At 39.2% G+C, this 20,532-nt stretch overlaps 1 protein-coding gene across 1 annotated transcript in view; it reads left to right on the top strand.

Annotated features, from left to right (window-relative positions):
• The window catches only part of ENPEP (glutamyl aminopeptidase), a 34,138-nt gene extending 15,680 nt beyond the window's left edge, over positions 1 to 18,458 (top strand). Inside the window, exons 6-20 of the mRNA XM_023924737.2 lie at positions 227 to 340; positions 1,935 to 2,069; positions 6,125 to 6,190; positions 7,636 to 7,701; positions 8,964 to 9,115; positions 10,314 to 10,393; positions 12,028 to 12,155; positions 12,264 to 12,319; positions 13,114 to 13,264; positions 14,006 to 14,079; positions 14,173 to 14,274; positions 14,381 to 14,551; positions 16,283 to 16,423; positions 17,223 to 17,301; positions 17,551 to 18,458. Of these exons, the coding sequence (XP_023780505.2) occupies positions 227 to 340; positions 1,935 to 2,069; positions 6,125 to 6,190; positions 7,636 to 7,701; positions 8,964 to 9,115; positions 10,314 to 10,393; positions 12,028 to 12,155; positions 12,264 to 12,319; positions 13,114 to 13,264; positions 14,006 to 14,079; positions 14,173 to 14,274; positions 14,381 to 14,551; positions 16,283 to 16,423; positions 17,223 to 17,301; positions 17,551 to 17,688 (1,653 nt within the window). The 3' untranslated portion in view covers positions 17,689 to 18,458. The remainder of the gene's footprint in view (positions 1 to 226; positions 341 to 1,934; positions 2,070 to 6,124; positions 6,191 to 7,635; positions 7,702 to 8,963; positions 9,116 to 10,313; positions 10,394 to 12,027; positions 12,156 to 12,263; positions 12,320 to 13,113; positions 13,265 to 14,005; positions 14,080 to 14,172; positions 14,275 to 14,380; positions 14,552 to 16,282; positions 16,424 to 17,222; positions 17,302 to 17,550) is intronic.
• The last annotated feature ends 2,074 nt before the right edge of the window (positions 18,459 to 20,532 follow it).

The raw sequence follows: 20,532 nt of genomic DNA, 5'->3' as shown, positions 1-20,532 counted from the left end.
CACATGAGTCATTAGCAATCTTCTAAGTAATATGTAATTTTATAATAAAAGTGATGTTTTAACACAAGGCAAGGCCTTCATTCCTATTCAAACACCAGAATTATGATAATTTTCATCTGGCAGCAGGAAAAAAGTAAGCAAATGAATGTTCTATATGCAGATGTGAGATACTGAAATGTACATGTACTATTTATCTAAACCTGCATCTTTATGTTTATAATTGTAGTGGTTTGGAAATATCGTAACCATGGACTGGTGGGATGACTTGTGGTTAAATGAAGGATTTGCCAGTTATTTTGAGTTCCTGGGAACAAATAAAGCAGAACCAAGTTGGCAAATGGTAATTATTTCTGCCTTGTGGAGGGTTGGCGGGGCTGGGAGGAATATTTCAGAAAGGAGTAAAATTTAGACAAGGATGATGAAGACTTAAAGTATATTTATGGAAAACTAACACAGTGTGGTGCAACATAAACAAAAAGTTGTTTTAAGTTTTTCACCTACCTATGTTAGGGTCTGAAACTAGTCAAAGTAAACTTCATGAAGTTTTAGTCTGCAGGGAGGAATCATTCTTTTTTAACAAGTGAGTCAAGTGTTTGGTTATTATGGCAAATAACACCTAGGTGGGTTCTGGACAGAGCCTTAATAGTTTCTCAGGGTTGCTTAAAGGTCTAACTCTGAAAGATGGAGATTTTCCTGTATTTATTTAGTTGGGCTGTACTCTCTCGTGGGACTTAGGATTGTTATCTGATCTGGTATGGGTTGGGAACCTGGGCCTGTCTCCACAGCTTGGGCTATTATCAAGGAGAATACTGGATTGCCATTCAGCTTCTGCCAGCATTGTGTCATTGCAAATGCTCCAACTCAGACAATCTCTATTCTGTACAGAGCAAAAATAGGTAGTGACAGTGGATAGCCGAAGTGCTAACTCTGCCAAGATGCTTTAAGGACGTTGCAAAAAAGTTAGCCTTAAATATGCATTATACTCTGTGAATAAAGGGAGTTTTCTTGCTACTTCCTTCCTCCCCTCCCAAACAGATGTGATGGCACATAGCATGCATATTTTCCCCAGCTGGCCAGGTGTAATGAGATTCTGGATAATAAGACATATGCCAGTGGAAGGGAGCAGAATAGGTTTTGCATAAGTTGAACTTGAAATCTACTATTTCCTGAGCCTAGTGACTTTAGAAGCAGTGCCTACTTGCTGCTTTCCCTACCTCTCTCCCTGTGGAGAGGCTAAGAACAAAATCATTCCCTAGGTCTCTTTTACACTTTAAAGTAGATATGTTGTCCCAACTATGTCAAAAAAATTCTAATTACTGAGTTTAAAATTTAAAAGACCTTTTTTTATCTAGATACTATGTTAATCTAAGACATTTCAATTTTAATCTAGTGAGTATTAGAAGAGGAAAGCTAAATTAAATTTTAGTCTTTTTTGGTCAATATTGATTAGGAAATAAGGGGATTTTGACTGCTGGCTACCTAATTTTTTTTTTTTTTAATATTCAAATCAATTTTAAAAAAACATTATAAGCTTGGGATGGGGAGCCCTGCCTCCTGCTTCCCTCCCTCCCTTCCTACCCAGCTCTTCTTTTGCAAGAGGAGACCATGCTTTATAAACATCGTCACACTTCTGAAATTGGTAACACAGGCTGCTCTTTTTGCCTCCTGGGGCAAGGTGGGGGTAGAATGGGGGTGTCTGTGTTATGATACACACAGGAAAACAGGATCTGCAAAAGACAATTTATCTGAGTTAAGGAGAAATAGTATCCCTCCCCTGTCAGATGTAAAGGAAGAGCTTTCAAGTCCTTCTTTAGAGGGCATGAAATTTTATTCTATTTCAAATTGTCTAGAGAAGTTGAAGTTCAAACCACTTATTTGAGAAGTAGGCATATACTCCTGCCTTTGTTTCTATTCTAATGTCTTCTCTTTCTCAGCTTGAACAGGTTTTAATTGAGGATGTGCTTCCTGTACTGAAAGATGACTCTTTGCTGTCTTCTCACCCAATTGTAGTCGATGTGTCATCTCCAGCTGAAATCACCTCTGTGTTTGATGGGATATCCTACAGTAAGGTAGGATATCCTCCTCTTGTGACTTTGGATGCAAAGGAAGTGGCAGCTTTGGAGAGAAGATAAAAGTGCTCATAATCAGGACTCCTAATTTCACTTGAGCTGTGTCTGTGCAGATCTTTGTTCTGGGTCATTCCCAACTGCTGTCAGTGACGATGCAGTTAAAAGCAGCTGTGAGAGGAGCAGTACAGCCAGAGCCTCATCAGCCACCACACACTACTCAGGCCTGCTCACAACATGCAGTGATGCAGGCAAAGCACAGTGTCACCAGCCTCTGCCACTAGAGGGTTTGGTTTAAAATTAAACTAAAACAGGTACAAAGCACATCCCTCTCCCACCACCTCGTGCTGATGCAACCCAGTTATGTCAAGTCTCATAAACTAACACAAAGGCAAGGGCAGACGTCCAGGTATCCTCTCTGTCACTTCTCCATCACACTTGCAGGCCAATATAACTTCTGTTTTGAGGAAGCAAGGCAGAGAACCAAGCAGTGAAAACAGGAAAGTGACTTTTTATCTCAAGTTGCTCACAGTATCTCAGCCACCCAAAAAACCTTAGCAAAGATGGGTTACACCAATCTCTACTGGCATTGGCCTAAATTGGGAGATAGGTTAGCTCAGCATTTCACTGAAAGTTGAAGTGAAAGTGGAGCTCAGGAGTGCATTGGAGTATAGTAGTCTGAAGCTCAGGAGGTGGTAGCAGACACTCCATTTAGTATTTGATAAGATTTTTGCTCATCCCATCCCTATCAGTGACAGTGAGGACCTGTGCCTATAAAGACTCCCTAAGGAGCTAGTTGGAAGAATACCTTGGGTCTGCCTGAGCAGAAAGACACTGGAATGCTGGAGTCATCCAAGCACTGTTGTAACCAGGGCACACAGAGGCCTTGGGGAGCCCACGGCCTCTGGTAGCACTTGCCATGTGGGGCGGCAGCCTGGAGCTCCGTGCGTGTGGGAAAGTGCTGTGAGGTCCAGAGTGTGAGGGACACCAGCAGCCTGGTTCACCACCAGCTGAGGATCATCACTTTGAAGACCCAGCCTGGGAGGCTGAGGCCAGCTTGTCTCCTTCCATATTGGATGTAGCCAAAGCCACTTTGTCCTTAGACAAGCCTTAGAGATGGAACAAAGCAGGTGTCCCTCCATATCTAACCAGGGATTCTCTTCACTCAAGGGCCCCAACAACACTGTTTCCTCCAGTAGTTTTCTGTAGTGCATCAAGAGATAAGCCCATGAAAACACCCCTGTCATTCTTCTCCTCAACCAGCCATCTCCCATGCTGCTTCTGAGCCTGATACACCATGTTTTTATTGGCACCTTCTTGTATGACTCTGTCAATGTTCTCTATCTGATGCCATAACATGCTTCTGCTGAATACACAAAATCCACCATTATTAAATACTGCTTGTTGCTTCCCCTCCAAGCTCTCATTATCAGCTAAACATAAAGTATTGCATTGACTTTAGCTTTAGCTGTGCTGAAATAACTGTAGATACTACTTTTATTAGCTAGACTTGATCCATCCATTTCTATCAGTTTTCTGTTTTCAATTGTTAAATCCTCTATCCAACAATACAACCAGTATTTATTGCATCATAAATGCCTCACAGTCAAACCATAAACCATGTAAAAACCTGCGTTGTGTAACACAGTTTTTAAATCAAAAACAAAAGGCACAAAATATACAGAACTAAATCAAATACTCTGGATCAAAATGTATTTTAGTGGTGAGCTAAGCAAAAGACATACTTTTTCAGGGTCTGCAAAAACAATAGAGAAAAAAATCCTAGCTTTTACTCATCTGTTTGTGCCTAGATAATTGCTACATGAACTCATTTTTTTAAGCAAAAACACTTGAGGACTTGTGCATTGTTTGGGAACAGTTTGCTTGGGATATAATTTGACTTGGGTTATAATTTGGCTTGAAAGAGAAAGTCTTTGCATAGATTTAGCTCAAACTACTGTTGGTATTTATATATAAATGCGTGACAAAATTAGCTTGCTTCTTTTTGGCTTTATTTTGGCTTCTCTTTTGCATTTTTCTTTTAAAAACAATCTTCTCATGATAATATTCATCACTAAACAAATGAAGCATAATTTGGAATGCTCTCTGTTAGTCTTACCAGAACAACCAGAGAGCTTATCCAATACTAAAACCCTAATGAATTGCCTAAGGGTCTATGGAGTCATTGCAGTATGTTCTGTACAAAATCCTCTAACTGCTGGGTGATTGGTAGGGCATTGTATGCCTAGGAAAGCTCTACTAGAATAGAGCTGGTGAGTGAGTAAACAATTAATGTACATAATTGTTTTAATCTGCTTTTAAAAGTATTTGCATCTCATCTCTTTCCCAGTTTAATCTTCTCTTTTATTTTGAAAGGTTTTATTAAAGTAACAGTGATTTTTTTTGTCTTAAATAAGATCTGTTAGACATTTGTTCTTGGATACTCACATTTTTGGAAATTCCCAGCTACAGAAGTTTAGGATTCATCTTCCACATTTCTGCCACAAACAAATTTTGTCACATACTTGGCAATTACTATGAAATTATGTGGGTGTTGATAAAAGACTCCCCCTATATCACCATCAGAGAACATCAGCTAGTCAAATTAAAGTCACTTTCCTGAGCCTCCCCAAACAGTTGTAAGAAAAGACAGTTATTAAAATACTGGCATTCCTATGTTCAGTGATTTTTGTTAGGATGAGTTTTTCTCAAACACACTCCATCATGGAGTACAGAGGAATGACAAGAGAGGGGGAAGAGACTGAAAAATAATAGTAGAAGGTAAAAGTGACTAACTATACATTACAATTTAAAGAAGTCTCCACAGTTACCAAATGCATGTATAAGTGTGTATTTCTACTTTTAATATAAATGGGAGGGGATGGTTTATGAGAGGAGATACAGGTGGTAAGAAGTAGCTGAGTGACAAAGCTGAGGACCTGAGGTTCCCTACTGCATACTCATGGCCTTATGATCATCACTGATTATTAAGCAGCCTTATGATTATCACTAATGGATATTTGTTCTAAATGTACTGAATTGGTTTTGAACATATTCCATGGCAAACACTTTCCTGAGATTTCTGTTGCAGAAAACAGTCATCTGCTGACACCTTGACTCTCCAGCAATAGCCTGGAAAGCACTTTGAGGCATATCTGTTCAAACAGTCCCTCTGCCATGACTCATCTAGTCATTATTCTCAGACATATAAATAGAGGAAACAGGATTTACTGAGAATTCAGATAATATTCTTGTTTTCATGGCACAACTGGATTTTTAAACCATTCATAGCATTAGGCTCTCAACTGCCCCTTGATTTCACTCAGAAAATGAAAACATGCTAATCCTAAAATTGTATTCGCATTTTACATTGAGTTTGCACTCCTTCTTTTTCTTCATAATTTTTTGTACACCCTGTTCTTTGTTACACAAAGCTTTCCTACTTCTCTCTCCTGTCTTCCTCTTGTTTCTTTCTTCTTTCAAATATTGTTTAGGTTTTTTTCTGTGATGCTTAAGTTAGTAACTTCTCGGGTCCCAGTTCTACCCTGCTTCAGAGGCCAGTGCTCTTACGCTAGTCCTCAACAAATCTCATTCCTTATCTTGAGATGGAATACCAAACCTGTAAAGGCCCAGACTTGCAGCATTTTTAGAGTTCCCTTCCTGCTGTGTGTTGATCTGAAGTCACTGCCTCTCTCAGGCTGTTCCCCTGACAGGGGTAGTCCCCGTCTGCCCTCACCCCTGTCCTGTTCAACACGAAACAGGGAGCCCTGCTCACACAAACTGGTAGACTGGCAGGATAGTAACCTGCAGCAGTAGTGCTCAGAAGCTGAACATAGGAACAAGTGTCTGATCACAACTAAAGGCTGATTTTCACATCCAGATTTAAGCTCCACCAGGTAGGCATGCCATCCCACAAAGGAAGTAGAAAAAAACACTTCTTCGTCTGATGGATGATTTTTTTTTTTTCCTTACAAAACCCTCATTCCTGTGTTGCCTTTTAGATGAATGGAAATCAGAGCAGTGTGGATTGACCTTCTCCCTTTTCCGTTTGTCCTCAGGGTGCATCAATCCTCAGAATGATTCAAGACTGGATTACACCAGAGCTCTTCCGAAAAGGCTGTCAGGTAAAGGCGGCACCAAAACCCACCAGACATACAGCCCATCTTCATGTGACAGTAGCAAAGCCATTGTTCAAAAAGGGAATATCAGAGATCCTGGTATTGGTACTAAAATTACTTAGTGCATTAAAGTACTGAGTTTACTCAGTAAAGTAACATGGAAAGGAAGAAATTCCATGCTCCCACAGAATCAGGAATGTGAACTGCATAAAGATTTGATAGCCGGACAGTGAGGAGCTAAATTCCTGACAGTTTTTAATGGAAAAAACGACTCTACCCCACTGTTATGCTGTTGTCAGCTGGGATCCCCTCATTCTGCTGTAAAGTGTGTCTGCAGCTTCCTATGGCCAGGATCCTCCAACCCACACAAGGCTGCTATGTAGGGACACTCTTAGAGGCATAAACTCATCCATGCCCTGATACAGGGACACCCAGCCTTAGAAAGTCAAGGGCTGGGTCAAGGTAATAGAAAGAAGAAAAGGCATATATTGCACATTTCATAGTCTTTTCTTGTGGAGGAAAAACGTGGTGCTACAAAATGACAAAATGTGAGAAAGGAGCTGTCCCAGAAGGAGAAAGGTTATCTGTCCTTTAGTCTGAACAGACATTGGTACTAATGTTTATCAGTTACAGCGCAGGCTTACCACATTTGCTCTTACTACCCTCTCTCATCAAGAGCACATTTATGGGCTTCTACAAGACAGTTGTATTTCCTGTACTTCCTCTTTTTATATATTCATATAATCAGAAGGGTTACTCAAGATGGGAAAATACAGCCACCTCGTCCCCAAGAACTTAACCCCTCCCTTCTGCTGAGAGCCTTCAAGAGCACTAACGTAGGCAGCTGTGGCCAACAGCGAAACAAACAGCACCATCTACTGACTGAACACCACCAGGAGCAGGTGGAGTGGTAGGAAAACACCCGCCAAGCAGCCAGGGAAGACATAGGATGGAAATAAGGTTTAGGCGTTGCAAACCCTTCACTCAATACCATTACTCCTTGTAACAATCGTTTTGATCAAAACCTAGGGGTGACTAGACTTTCCTACTTCCACTCTGAGTCCACAGGCAGCGAAATCTTATGAAATATCTTCCTCCTGCTAAGCAGTCTCTTACATTAGTCAGAAATTTGCAACAGGGTATAGTGGTGTTGTTTGTTTTAAACAAAATACAAAGAACTCTTCGAGTACAAATTTATTTCTTACTAACAAGTCACTCTAAAATGCTGACTTTTGGTGTTATGGGATGCACTGGATAGCAAAGGAATTTCATCCGCTGAATAGTGATCCATTCAATTTCCCACTCACAGAACTCACAGTACCCATGTATCTCAGTACTCTGTGCAACTGAGAGGTACTCTCTGCACCCCTGTACAACTGAATATGTGTATTGTTTTCATAGGTAAAGAAGAAACACTGGTAGTATTTTCACAGTCTTCTATCTCTCTCTAGGCGTATTTGAAAAAACACCATTTCCAGAATGCCAAGACACAACAATTTTGGGAAGCTCTGGAAGAGGTATGTTTTGCATCCACCCAAACCCTTCCTAATAAATGTTTCATACCTCACCCACTGATTTCAGTTTCTCAAACTTTTAATATTCTGTAGCTCTTCTGTCAATGAGAGATCACAAGCTAGGCAGCCTCCATTTATCTTTTTTTTTTTTTTTTTTTTGCATAAGGCTGTAGGAGTGGAATAAGGAACAAGAAAGGAGGCCTTGCTAACATTTTTGTTACTTGCTACTGAAGCATTCCCCCTGCAATGCAAAATCATTTCATGTGTGAAAACACCTCTCATCCACCACACACTTGCACCCCATACTGTCTCTTTTCTCTATCCAGATTTAGGTGTTTGAAAGCTCTCAGTAGTATTAATTCCCAAGTAATTTTGGTGCTTTTCTCCTGTTTCTAGCTTCTGAGTCATCTGTGCCACCACAGATCTTTCCTCTTCCTTGAGGCTGGACAATTTTTTTCCATCTATCCCGTTACCTCCCATTACACTTGCATTCTGTTAGGTTCTTCTCTGATATTATTTCCTTTCCTTTATTATTATTTATTATTTTCCTTTTCTTCTAACACTGTGGACATGCACACAGCCTAAATTGTGCTTTTGTGTCTCTTTTCCAGTTCTGATCTTCTCCATGGTCCCAGACTTCTTCCTACTCAGCAGAACTTCCTTCTTTCTCTCTCTCTAGTGCTTTGCACCTTCACATCATTTACCTCATCTGGAGAAGGAAACACTACAAGTGACCCTAGCTCACTTCCCTCACAAGGGGCATCCTGGGGAGGTAGTGACAGTTTTTTTCCAGCTCCAGTTCCTGGGACAGGGTTCAGGGTTCACAGAATGAATCAAATTTTACATTGGTGCAGCTGCTAGTTAATACTGGCTCTTCCTTCACACTAAAAAAAGGACACACTGCAAGGAGGCTTCTGGCTTTAAAAATCCCCCTGTGTCCTTTCTATTCAGTTTTTCTGTCAGAAAAAAACTGAGAGATCTTAGAGCAAGGGGCCTCAAAGGTTCCTCAGTATTTCTTGTTCATGTTACTGGCCAGTCTCCTACCTACAGATTCCTCATTTCTTCTGTGGCTGTTCAAGTTTCCAAATATTTTTTTTTCTTCAATGACAGGCATCTTAAAAGGATTTAATGGAGGATTTTTTTGTTCTGAACATGCTCTTTCCTCTGCCACTTTCTGCTCCTCTTTTTCTTAATACCAGAGTTACTTTCTTTCCTCTTAGGACTGAATTTCTGTTTTCACTGCAACCTTCTTCCATCATTCATAGGCAAGTAATAAATCTGTGAAGGAAGTCATGGACACATGGACTGGGCAGATGGGCTACCCTGTTTTGGAGATGGGAGATAATTCAGTATTCATACAGAAACGTTTTCTTTTGGATCCCAAAGCAAATGCTTCTCATCCTCCTTCTGATCTTGGGTAAGTTGTCATTGCAAATATTGATTCAAACCAGGTAGAAACTAAGTAAAATGTACCTCATTTACAAAAACAAGTTTAAAAAAAAAACAAAACAAAACAAAAAATCACAAATGAACAAAAAAACAAAACAAAAAAACCAAAACCGAACCACAAATAAAAAAACAAAAACCCAAAAACCTATATGGGTTTTCTCCTGGGAAACACAATAGCTCTCTGAATTCCATCATAGTAAGCTCCATAAAAGAACTAGTAAAACTAGAAGTGTATAAATCTGTTAAGATATTTTGTTTAGAAGATACAAAATAATAAATCCTTCTTCCTGGAGGTAGGAGGAGATACCATAGCATTAATTTATTTTTTTTTTATTTCCTGAAAGTTACTGACCATTTACTTTACCCAAGGTTATAAAGATGACATATGTTTTCCTATAGCATTTGCCACCAAGGGGAAGTCTCCCTGGGATGAACTATAATATACTAACACAGAATAGCAGCTGACTGCTCAGAAGGGCTTAATAGCTTTTAGCAGCCCTATGCAGGTGGCTGACGTTACACTCCCAGCATGCTCTGCTGTCCCATGTACTTTATTGCCTGGTCACTGTCCTGGTTGGGCTGAGCCATGGCTCTATTCTTGCCCAAATTTCTCATTTTTGTCCTGGGAATGCCCTGGACTGAGGAATATACACCTACACAATAAAGGTATACAAGGAGCTGAGAAACAAGAGGTAAGGTCGCATTTGGCTCCCAGGGTTTTATAATGAAGGAATTAGGGTTGTCTTGAAGAAGAAGATTAGGCTGGAAAAGGCAAGAGGTCCTAGTAACTGTATTGCAGTGGTTGCTTAAACCATTTCACTTTTTCAATCTGTAAAAAACTTCTGTAATACTTAAACATTTATTTCAAGTCAGCATCGCAAAGATTAACTAGTGTCTGCAAAAAGCTCTAAACACATCAACATTAACACTGACACCAATTATTCACATACAGTCATCTTTTACTAAATTAATTTCTTTGTATCCTGCTAGAATATTGCCTGACATATTATTTAGTAAATGTATATGTTCATAAGTACAAGTTGGCTTCATAAAACAAGATGTAAGCACTAAAATAAACAAATAAACAAAGACATGTTGGAGGTTTGTTTTTTTTACCATTTGGCTTCAAATGTAATTTGATTTTCTTTCCCTCTACATAATTTCAGTTATAAATGGAATATACCAGTCAAATGGAAGCGTGGTGATTCATCAGGTTATACTTTCTACAACGCATCAGATTCTAGAGGTAAACATCTTTTTAAGGGTAATGAGTGCATAAAACTTTTCAATATCATTTACAAAAAAACAGAGCACAGAATGAACTTTCACACTTTCAAGATTTCAGATCTCAGAGTTAGCACCCAGCTTGGTTGTAGTGCAGTTACTAGTAGTTGCAGTGATAAGATTACTATTTCCCCTGTACAAATGTTATGTCAATTTAGGCTCAGTTTCAGTAGTGCCTAACCATCTGTTTAAATACAGTCCTATTCAAGGAAACATCCATGCATACTCTTAATTATAATGCACTAAAATAAATTTGGCTTAGATATGGCCATCGTCCAGTCCAAGAGAAGAGAAGTGGGAGGCTGATGAATGCTTCTGGCATGGTAAACTGGCAACTTGAGTTTAAATAAAGAAAAAGAACTACAAATGATTAATCACCTTTTCTAATGCTGATTTCAGAACTGAGAAAATTCCTACATGCTTTTTTTTGGATCATTGTTGTATTATGCAGTCAAATCTGAATTTTTTGTTTTACACCTCCAGTGGACAAAACTGTGGGGAAAAATTACTGACATTTTTCAGATTTTAAATTACATCTCATTAAATTTCAGAAATATTACAATTGGGTCATCTTTTCTTGTACTTGTTTGTTACTTATTCTAAATACAATTTGTCTTTTGTTCTGAGTTTTTTTTTAACCAGGTTTCTTTTAGTATCCATGCAAAAGCAAACAAAAAAATATCTTATGTCATGATACAAGTCAGAAGCCAACACAAAGAAATTTTCTTTCTTTGATTTCCAAATGATATGAGGGGTGAAAAAGGCTATTAACTTCACAAAGCCTGCAAAGTCTTGATTAGATGCTTATTTTTACATCCTTAAAATTTCTGTCTTGCATGGCAAACACCAACTGTAGGGAAAAGTCCCTTTAGAAATACTTTGTATGTATCATCCAAACAGAAATGTGCTTTTAACTACAGCCACCCTCAAACCACAGATTGAAGACCACTGTTTTCAATGGAAATAGAAAAAAAATCATAAGTAGCATTACCAACTGGACCAGGTCAAGCTTCTGAGAAAGGAACATTTTTCAAGTATTCATTTTAAATGGGAAACTCCTTTAACATGAGTGCTTGCATGAAGTCTCAGCCTATTCTGTAAATCATTTCTCAGTAGCTATAAAAAAATAATCAAAGAGTACTGGAAAGAAAAGTTAAAGTTAGTTGAAACAAACTGAAAAATTGAACTAATGGAGGATAAAGTATATGAACTTTAATAGCGCACATGAGGATGAAAAATGTTTAAAAATATATCTTTTCAAGAACTGCTTCTTTGCAATTCTTTACTTCTTACAGTGACACTAAATCTCACCATCCTCACTCTGCTCACAGTGATCTCCATTTCAAATTTAACAAACTAACTAGCCCAAGTAATTACCATGATTCATTGTTCTAAGACAAGTAAGTGCCGGCATTCATCAAAATCCATAATATCTTTACTCAGAGCCGTTTAGAAATAATAAAGAAATAAATGAAATTAAGAGTTGGACCTTATTTTGATATCCATTAAAACCAAATAATCCTTTTCGAGTCCAGGAATCTCCGGTGAGTTCTGCATCATATAAGGCGCACAAACTGATCGCTCTTTGTTTTGTAGGAATTACAATAGAAGGTACTTCTGATACTTTTGTGAAAGTTAATCCAGACCACATTGGATTCTTTCGGGTGAATTATGATACTCAAAACTGGGCCATGTTAAGCAGTCTTCTGCTCCAAAACCACACAGTGAGTGTTGTAATGTCTAACTTGTCTGGTGGGTCTCTTCTAAGAGGTCTGTAGAGGCTGGGGGTTTTCTGCAAATAATCTGTACCCTCTTTTCCTCTTTTCATACAGAGTTTTTCAGCTGCTGATCGTGCAGGGATTTTGGATGATGCCTTTTCTTTAGCAAGGTAAACTAATTCTCTGCAGAGACTTCAAGACAAGTTTTTCACTTTCTGTTGCCTAATAATTAGAAATCACACAACCCACGTGGTTGAAAGAAATTTTCTGACTTTGGTAGGGGCTTTAAATCTTTGTTACTTTATCTTGTCCTCTAAAAGGGGTGCCTTTATGCATTGTCAACTTGCATTACCCAATGCAATCAAGAGAAATTCTCCCTTTCAGTACCATGGCAAGAAAAAAGGCTTTAATGGCACAGCTCTTAGAAAGGGGTGTTTTCTCCATACAATTAACAATAATAGCAGCACTCCAGAAGAATTTAGGTATCCAGAAAAGCAGAGGCATGCCTACAATGCATACCATAGTAGTTTGTTTAGAAACTTGATGGGAAACTTCTAGATCTTGTGCCCAGCCATGGTGACACAGATAAATTTTAGGCATCTGTAACAGCCTCTCAGTCTAAGTCTCCTCAGCCTTTCAGGATGTCTCCAACTAGCAATTCCTTTCCTTTTTGTAATATTAATGTAGTCAGTTAAGGGCTGCTGACTTCTAGGCACACTGGGCTGTTGCACCATGCTAGCAGTCTTCTCACAATGGCACAACTCCTATGGTTAGGCATGGATCAACAGTGATCCTCGGTTATCTCTTTGGAAAACACCTTCCAAGTTACGTTCCAGACTACTTTCTCCCTCAAAAACTTCACTATTTCAGGCCTCCTAAAATAAATAGTAAATCTAATATCTTTGAAGAAGCAAGTTCTTCAAATTCATTAAAATAACAGAAGTTATGTTTTCTCCTTTCACAGACCTGGACTTGTGGATTACTCTGTTGCCCTGGAACTCACAAAATACCTAAGAAATGAAACAGAATATTTACCTTGGAATAGAGCTGTATCAGCTGTAACTTACCTTGCAAACATGCTTGAAGATGATAAAAATCTCTATTCCGTGTTTCAGGTGATGAAGCAAAATAAAAGCCAATCCAGCTTGGGACCACTGAATCTGATAATTCAGAATCTCTAACAAGAATAATACTGAAGTTCAAGTGATTTTCAGCATTGCTGAACAATTAACATTTACTTTTCATTACTGGTGTCTTAAACAAAAACCCTCTAAACAATGCTTAGTAGTGGTATCTGAATTACTTGGATTCTGCATTCAGGACCATGCACCTGGAGAAAAGAAATTACCCCTAATTATTCTTATAGTCTGTCACTGTAAGGCATGTTACAAATATTTATTATTCAAGGCTGTCCAACCTTCAATAAAGAAAGGCAACAAAATCTCAGACACCTGTCCTCAGCAAAAAGGATAGCTGCATATCTGTGTGGTAGTGAGTAGGTTTTTTACTTGACCTAAAATACTGAACATGATTTAATGGTCACTAAAGTATGTCCTGAACTCTCTATCATCTCTGGAAAGTAGCTGTGGCAGTGTGTCCTTGCTGGACCCCAGCCTTCAGCTGGGAGCACAGACAAGGTTGGAGAAAAGCAGGTTGGCTTTGTCCCATCTGCACATCAGTATTGCAAGCATTCAGACTTGGCATGCTGGAAAGATTTTGTGTGTGCCTGTTCATGTTACTTTTCATTCAAGAGATGCTAGTTCTGAAAAAAAATGAAGGAGAATAAACTATGAAATTAAATATATTATTATTTAAAGAAATCTACACATGTAACCAACACCCTTTTTCTACCTCAGACGTATTTTAGCAATCTGGTAAAGCCAGCTGTGGATCAACTAGGCTGGGAAGATTCTGGAGACCATTTGCAGAGGTGTGACAATCTTTCTTTTTTCCTTTTCATTTTATTGATGCATTCAAAGAATAGTTAGCAGTAGGAAAATAACTCTCTCCCTCTCCTTCCAAGGCTTCTTCGTGCATCTCTTCTAGACTTTGCCTGCAGTATGAATGACGAAGAATCTTTGCGCAACGCTTCTCAACTCTTTGATAGATGGTTACAAGGAGAAACGTGAGTGCTCACATCTTTTGTGGTTTGTGAAGAATGCAGCATGTGACTGGGTCACTGATCTCAAGCAGGAAAAGGAGAATATTTAACTACTGTTTCTTTATTTTAGTATTGCTCCAAATCTCCGACTCATAGTATATCGCTATGGGATGCAGAACTCAGGCAATGAGACATCATGGAATCACATGTTCAAAGAATACCAAAAAACTACATTAGCCCAAGAAAAAGAAAAGCTGCTATATGGCCTGGCATCAGTGAGGAACATCACCCTTTTGGACAGGTGATTTAAACACACACAGATTTCTCTTTTTCTACAGAAGCAACTGGTCACTGTTTGCTAATTCCCCTTTTCCTCTCTTCTGTGCTTTCATTTTGGTCAGATTACAGCATGAGGAATGCAACACATTTGCAAGACCAGTTATCTAAATCTAACATGCCCCTCTGAGACTGTACTACAGCAGGAAGAAAGCCTTGTTCTTTTAGTGGAAAGATATTGAAGACATGGTAGTTGCTTCACACAATCAACAACCTTTAGCTCTTCCAAAAGTGCATTCACCCTATGCAATTTTAGCTGCTTAATAGTTAAGCATCAGGAGTAAATTAGTCATCCATTTCCTCTTTAATCAGTAAAGAGAGGCCAGACCTACAAAGCACTGCTTATCCTAGGCCAGGACAGGGGCTTAAAATCAATGGAAAGAATTGCTTTTGGGTGTTGTCAGTTAGCCTCCATTGGCTCCAGTTTGTTTAGTCTAGATGTCTACCTTCTAACTAGCTCAAAGTAGGCAAACAACCTTGAGCGATTGTTATTAACAGCCCTAGGAAGGCATCCATGAGAACTTGCAATGCTCCCTGAGGTGCTGTGCAGAAGTACTCAAGCTAGAACCAAAAATGTTGAATTCATGCCGCCATGTCAATGATGAGAAGTCTGGATACTGCCCCAGACTGGTCCAGCAGACTGTCAAACTGGGCAAGTATCTCACCAGGCTGTCACCCTGCATAGGCACATCAGCTACTTTAGGCTTATCAGATAACTTTGCATGTTGTTGTATCATGTAGCACTCATGCAAGCAAACATCTACACCAGGGACATTCACCACTGTATTGATGCCCTATCTAAATGTCATAACATGGTTATAGAACAAATTTAAAGGAGGTGAAATAAGGAAATTCAGGAAGAGTAAATATGAGAATTAGAGTAATTGAAATAATGGTATGAAGCAGCTGCATTCCTAAATTCTTGTGAACACAGCAGTCATAATCTAAAGCCATTAAATAGCTAATGGCTGACATGATTAAGACATGAATTAATTAGCTAGGTCAGCCTATATTTGTAGAAAATAAAAAAATCCCTTCTAAAGCAGGGAAAGCTTGCCTCTTAGTTTACTATTAAAATAACAATCAAGGAGGGCAAACATATTGGACAAAATTGTCCATTACATACAGGGAAAAAGAAGACAATCCTTAATCCAAATGCACAAGAGTTGAAAGGGTGTTCTTCTACAGCTGCTGCTGTGAATCCATGACCATGCTACTCACCTCCCTGCAAACATGTCTGCTTCACCCTGTCAGTCAAAACTATCTGTGCCATAACTTGAAGTGTAACTACATCACGTGCAGGCATGCTCTGCCCAAATGAATTTTAATTCTGTACAGATAAAATTTTCCAAACAGAACAGATGTCAATGTGAGCAAGCATTCATGGTCCCTGTAAGATCTTTAAAGTCTGGACTACTATTTTTTTGGTGCTTGGCTGAACTACTAACTGATCCAGTTTTGTTTTCTCTGATGCATTAAAATATAGGAATAATAATAACATTTGGCTATTTTGAAGTAGAGACATAAACTCTACCTACTTTTCTAGAGATTCCTAACTATGATTTCTTTCAATACAATTATCTCTTGACACAGTTACATTTTAGATCTGCGTACTTTACCTTTAAAATGCTGTAGGAAAAGAATAATACTCCTCTTTGGAAGTGGCTCTCATCAATTCCTATGGCATTTCCCTTAGGTATCTGAAATATATTTACAACACCAGCCTCATCAAAAGCCAAGATGTGTTCACAGTCCTGAGATACATCTCATATAACACCTATGGGAAAACAATGGCCTGGGACTGGATACGACTGAACTGGGAGTACTTAGTTGACAGGTACACTAATGAACTCATGGGAAACTACATCCACCTGTAAATCTTGTTACATGCCATGTTTTTCTGTGTTTTCATTGTACAGCTATAATCACTGGCCTTTGCAAAATGAAAACTGAAAGCTTATTCAACACAATTATATCCATTTGCTGTGGAAAAAGTACTTTGTTGCTAACTTGAAAACCATTCTTTCCTTAAATGATCACTACCAGTAAATGGTTATCAAGGAGAGAAAGTTTTACCAAAGCCACAGAAATCTGGTTATAGCATGGAAACTATTGAATCAAGTCTCTGCTCTTGCAACTGATTTCATCAAGTGACCAAGATGACAGAGTATATTTTTTTTTTAATTTTAAATTTTATTCTAATGGTAACAGCAAACAGATGAGCAGTGCAAGTTATAGCAAACCTTTTAACTTTTCTCCTCAGTATTTAAGTATTGAGTATTCTCTCTCCTTCCATCTCCTTTCTAAGTACTTGGTGAGGGTATAGAAGGAAAGCACACCTGCAAGCCTAGAGCTGTGAACTGGACAGTTTTTGTATTGCCAAGCAGCAATACTCCTAACTTCCATCCTGAGACGATCAGTAATTACTTTTTAAAAAATTATTCCACCATAAGAGTTCACTCCATTAGTAAATGTATTTAAGAACAGCTCAGATATTATGTAGGGAAGCTATTCTTCAACTGTTTCAAAAAATGCTGAAATTTGAGTGTTTCTGCATTATTGTAATACAAAAGAAGTTTAAGCTTCAGATAATTATGGTTTTACATCAAACATCATTTGTGAAATTGTTTTTCTAGATTCACTATAAATGACAGAACCCTTGGGCGGATAGTAACTATTACCCAAACTTTCAACACTGAGCTCCAGCTTTGGCAGGTATGGTGATATCAATTCTCTTGGGTTTAAGTCAAATATATTTAACAATGTTCTGGCCAGGAAATGTAATTTTTTTGTCCTCTAAATGCTTAAACCAGCAGGAGTTAACTGTAAAACTATTCCAGTGCTACTATCTTGAGCTTATTGATCTCTCCCAGTCAGAATTACCCCTAACCATGTTTTTGTAAAAAGCTGCTTGCCCAATAGCAGCATTCTTTATTTCACATCAATTCTTTTTATATTTTCCAGATGGAAAATTTCTTTGAAAAATATCCTAATGCTGGGGCAGGAGAAATGCCCAGGAGTCAGTCACTGGAGCAGGTGAAGAGCAACATTGAATGGCTAAAAGAAAACAAGGAGGAAATAGAAACATGGCTGAAAGCATAGTAAGGCTTCAAAGTCTTACTTTGTGAAAAAGATCAGGCACTCAGATCTTCAGAGATGTTTAGCAATGTGGATTTCTCACCTAGATACTTTAGAGGACTAAGACCTAACATTTTTTTTTTCTACAAACACTCAGGAGACCACTGCCAGAGCAATGTTTGTGTAGTTGTTTAGCAGGAATATCTTTGTATGTTGAGAGCTGAATTTGCCTGAACAAACAGGACAAAGGTTTAAAGTCACTCAAAGCAGAAGCGATGGCAGAACTGGAGTCCTTGCTGATCACTCTGGTCTCACTCCTTATGCACACCACTCTGCAAAGCTACTTCTTGGTTCACACAGAAGTATATCTACTACACTCAGGGATTCCTTTCCAAGTGCACCTCATAGGAGCTTTCTCCTGAAGGAAAGGGAATTAAACAACAGTTTTGACATTGTCTGAAAATCATCCCCTATATTTATAGCTGTAAAAATTCTATGTCTGGGATTTAGATTTGCTTTCTGATACTACAGAAAGGCCAGTTAAGCTTTCCTCTCAATTGATTTTTGAAGTTTAACTACCGGTACACAAGGGATCAATTTTATCATCTTCTTTTTCAATGTTATTAAGTGGGATTCTGTAGTTTAGGGTAGGGGTTGTCTTGGTTACTTTTGTCTTATTTCTAAATCTTTAAGAAAAAAAAAAAAGAAGAGAACTTTTGGCAGCCAATACTGCAAACAAGACACGCTTTACTTACTGTTTCTTTTCTTATAGAAAAATAAAATTAAAAAATCTATGTGAAATCTCAGTTTCTTTCTAATGAAGTGATGAAACTTCCTGGTTTATAGAAAAACAGCTGTTACATAGCTCAGCTGTGCTGTACATAATATCTCCAGTGACTTCCAAAGGGGGAGAAGTCTATTACCTCCTCTGAGAAAACACAGAAAAAATGGCAAATGCACCCTGAGGGATCAGATGAGTCCCACTGCTGCAACAGAGTCTATTGCAGGAAAACAGACAGCAAAGAAAGAATTCTCAGTCCCAAGTCCCTCTTCCCCTGTGATGCTGGAGAAAGCATTAGGGCTACTCTGCCTGTCTCTCCCAAGCTGTAAGCTGGGGGGGCTTTGGAGTTCACAGATTTCCATGTGCTGTGTCCTGACACTGGACAAGCAGCAAATGTGAGCACCTCCTTGCCTTTTCCCTGGTCTCCTGAGCGGAGACCATAACCAGCTAGAGCCAATGTCTGTCCAGATATCCTGGGAGCAGGATCACAGAGCACCTCATAGGAGGTATCCCTGGGAGATTTCATGCACAGCTGTTGGGAACCTGCAGTTGGATCAGAGGACAGAAGCATGGAAAGGCACTTCTCATACCTTCATCCTGCAGTGCTGTTCAAAGGGGAGATGACTGTAAGGTACAGACGTTTTGGTACAGGCTACATGCTTGCCTCTGGGCCTTGGTACAGCACAGAGGACTCCAGAACAACTTATATAGTCCCAGATGGAAACACTTTACCCCATTTCCACACTTCATTCAAGGCTGGTACTGCTTTGGGCCTCTCTCTAGACACCCTGTGACAAGCCCAGATAAATCCAGTGACAAAGTCAGCTGTCCTGTTGTGCTGGTTTTGGCTGGGGTAGAGTTAATTTTCTTCACAGTAGCTGGTGTTGGCTATGTTTTTCATTTGTCCTGGAAACAGTGTTTATAAAACAGGGATGTTTTCATTACTGCTGAGCAGTGCTTACAGTGTCAGGGCCTTTTCTGTCTCTCACACCACCCCACCAGCGAGGAGACTGAGTGTGCATAAACTGTGAGGGGACACAGCTGAGACGGCTGATCCCAACTCGCCCAGGGGATATTCCATACCGTAGTGCATCATGCTCAGCATACAGAGATGGAGGGGAGAAGGAAGGTAGGGACATTCAGAATGATGGCATTTGTGTTCCCAAGTAACCATTATGTGTAATGGAGTTCTGCTTTCATAGAGATGGCTGAACACCTGCCAGCTGGTGGGAAGTGGTGAAGGAATTCCTTGTTTAGCTTTACTTGTATCCACAGCTTTTAATTATGAAACTATGTTTGCCTCAACCCATGAGGTGTTTTGTTTTCACATGCTCAATTCTCTTCCCTATCCCACCCAAATGGAGTGAGCAAGTTGCTGTGTGAGGCTGAGATGCCAGCTGGGGTTAAAACACAAGCTCTGTCAATGGAAAATATCAGTCATTTTCCTCCTGCAAACAAAACATGGCAGGATTTTGACTAACAGTGGTTACAACTTGCTAGTGACAGCTAGTGACCAGCTGGTCTTTAAGGTGAGGAGGTGGCAAAGGGCCAAGCAGTTCCTTCCAGTTTTTCTGGTTCAGATTCACACGCAGAGAACAGTGAAAGTGAAGCAGCTTCCCACACCCAAAACTACCAGCAGCAGACAGGGAGCAGATTGTCCTTGGGCAGCTGCCAGCTCAGTACAGCATATGACAACTCACCTATTTTACGCTTTTCATGAACTGAAGGAGTGGAAGCCAAACAAAAACTCTTTTGGTTTCAAGGTCACAAACTGGTTAGGTAGCATCACACAGTAATGCCATCAGCACATTGTATCACTGTGACTATCAACAGTACAAACATCTCTGAAAAATTTTCTGTGTACACTATGTTTTGATTGAAGGTTTTTAATTTCAGCTGGCCATGATGTCCAACATTGCAAAACCAATATGAAGATATCCAAGCACACAGCTCATGATTTAATGAAATTTTGGCAAAAATAACTGATTTTATTACTCACACATTTCTGCCACAAGTTGCTGCAGAAAGAGAAGTACGACTGTTACGGGAATTGTACAACATTAAGAAGTTATTTTAAGATATTTTTA

The sequence above is a fragment of the Cyanistes caeruleus genome, chromosome 5 (genome assembly GCF_971803275.1).
Source record: "Cyanistes caeruleus chromosome 5, bCyaCae1.hap1.1, whole genome shotgun sequence".
Classification (NCBI taxonomy): Eukaryota; Metazoa; Chordata; class Aves; order Passeriformes; family Paridae; genus Cyanistes; species Cyanistes caeruleus.
This window is presented reverse-complemented; position numbering and strand designations above follow the sequence as displayed.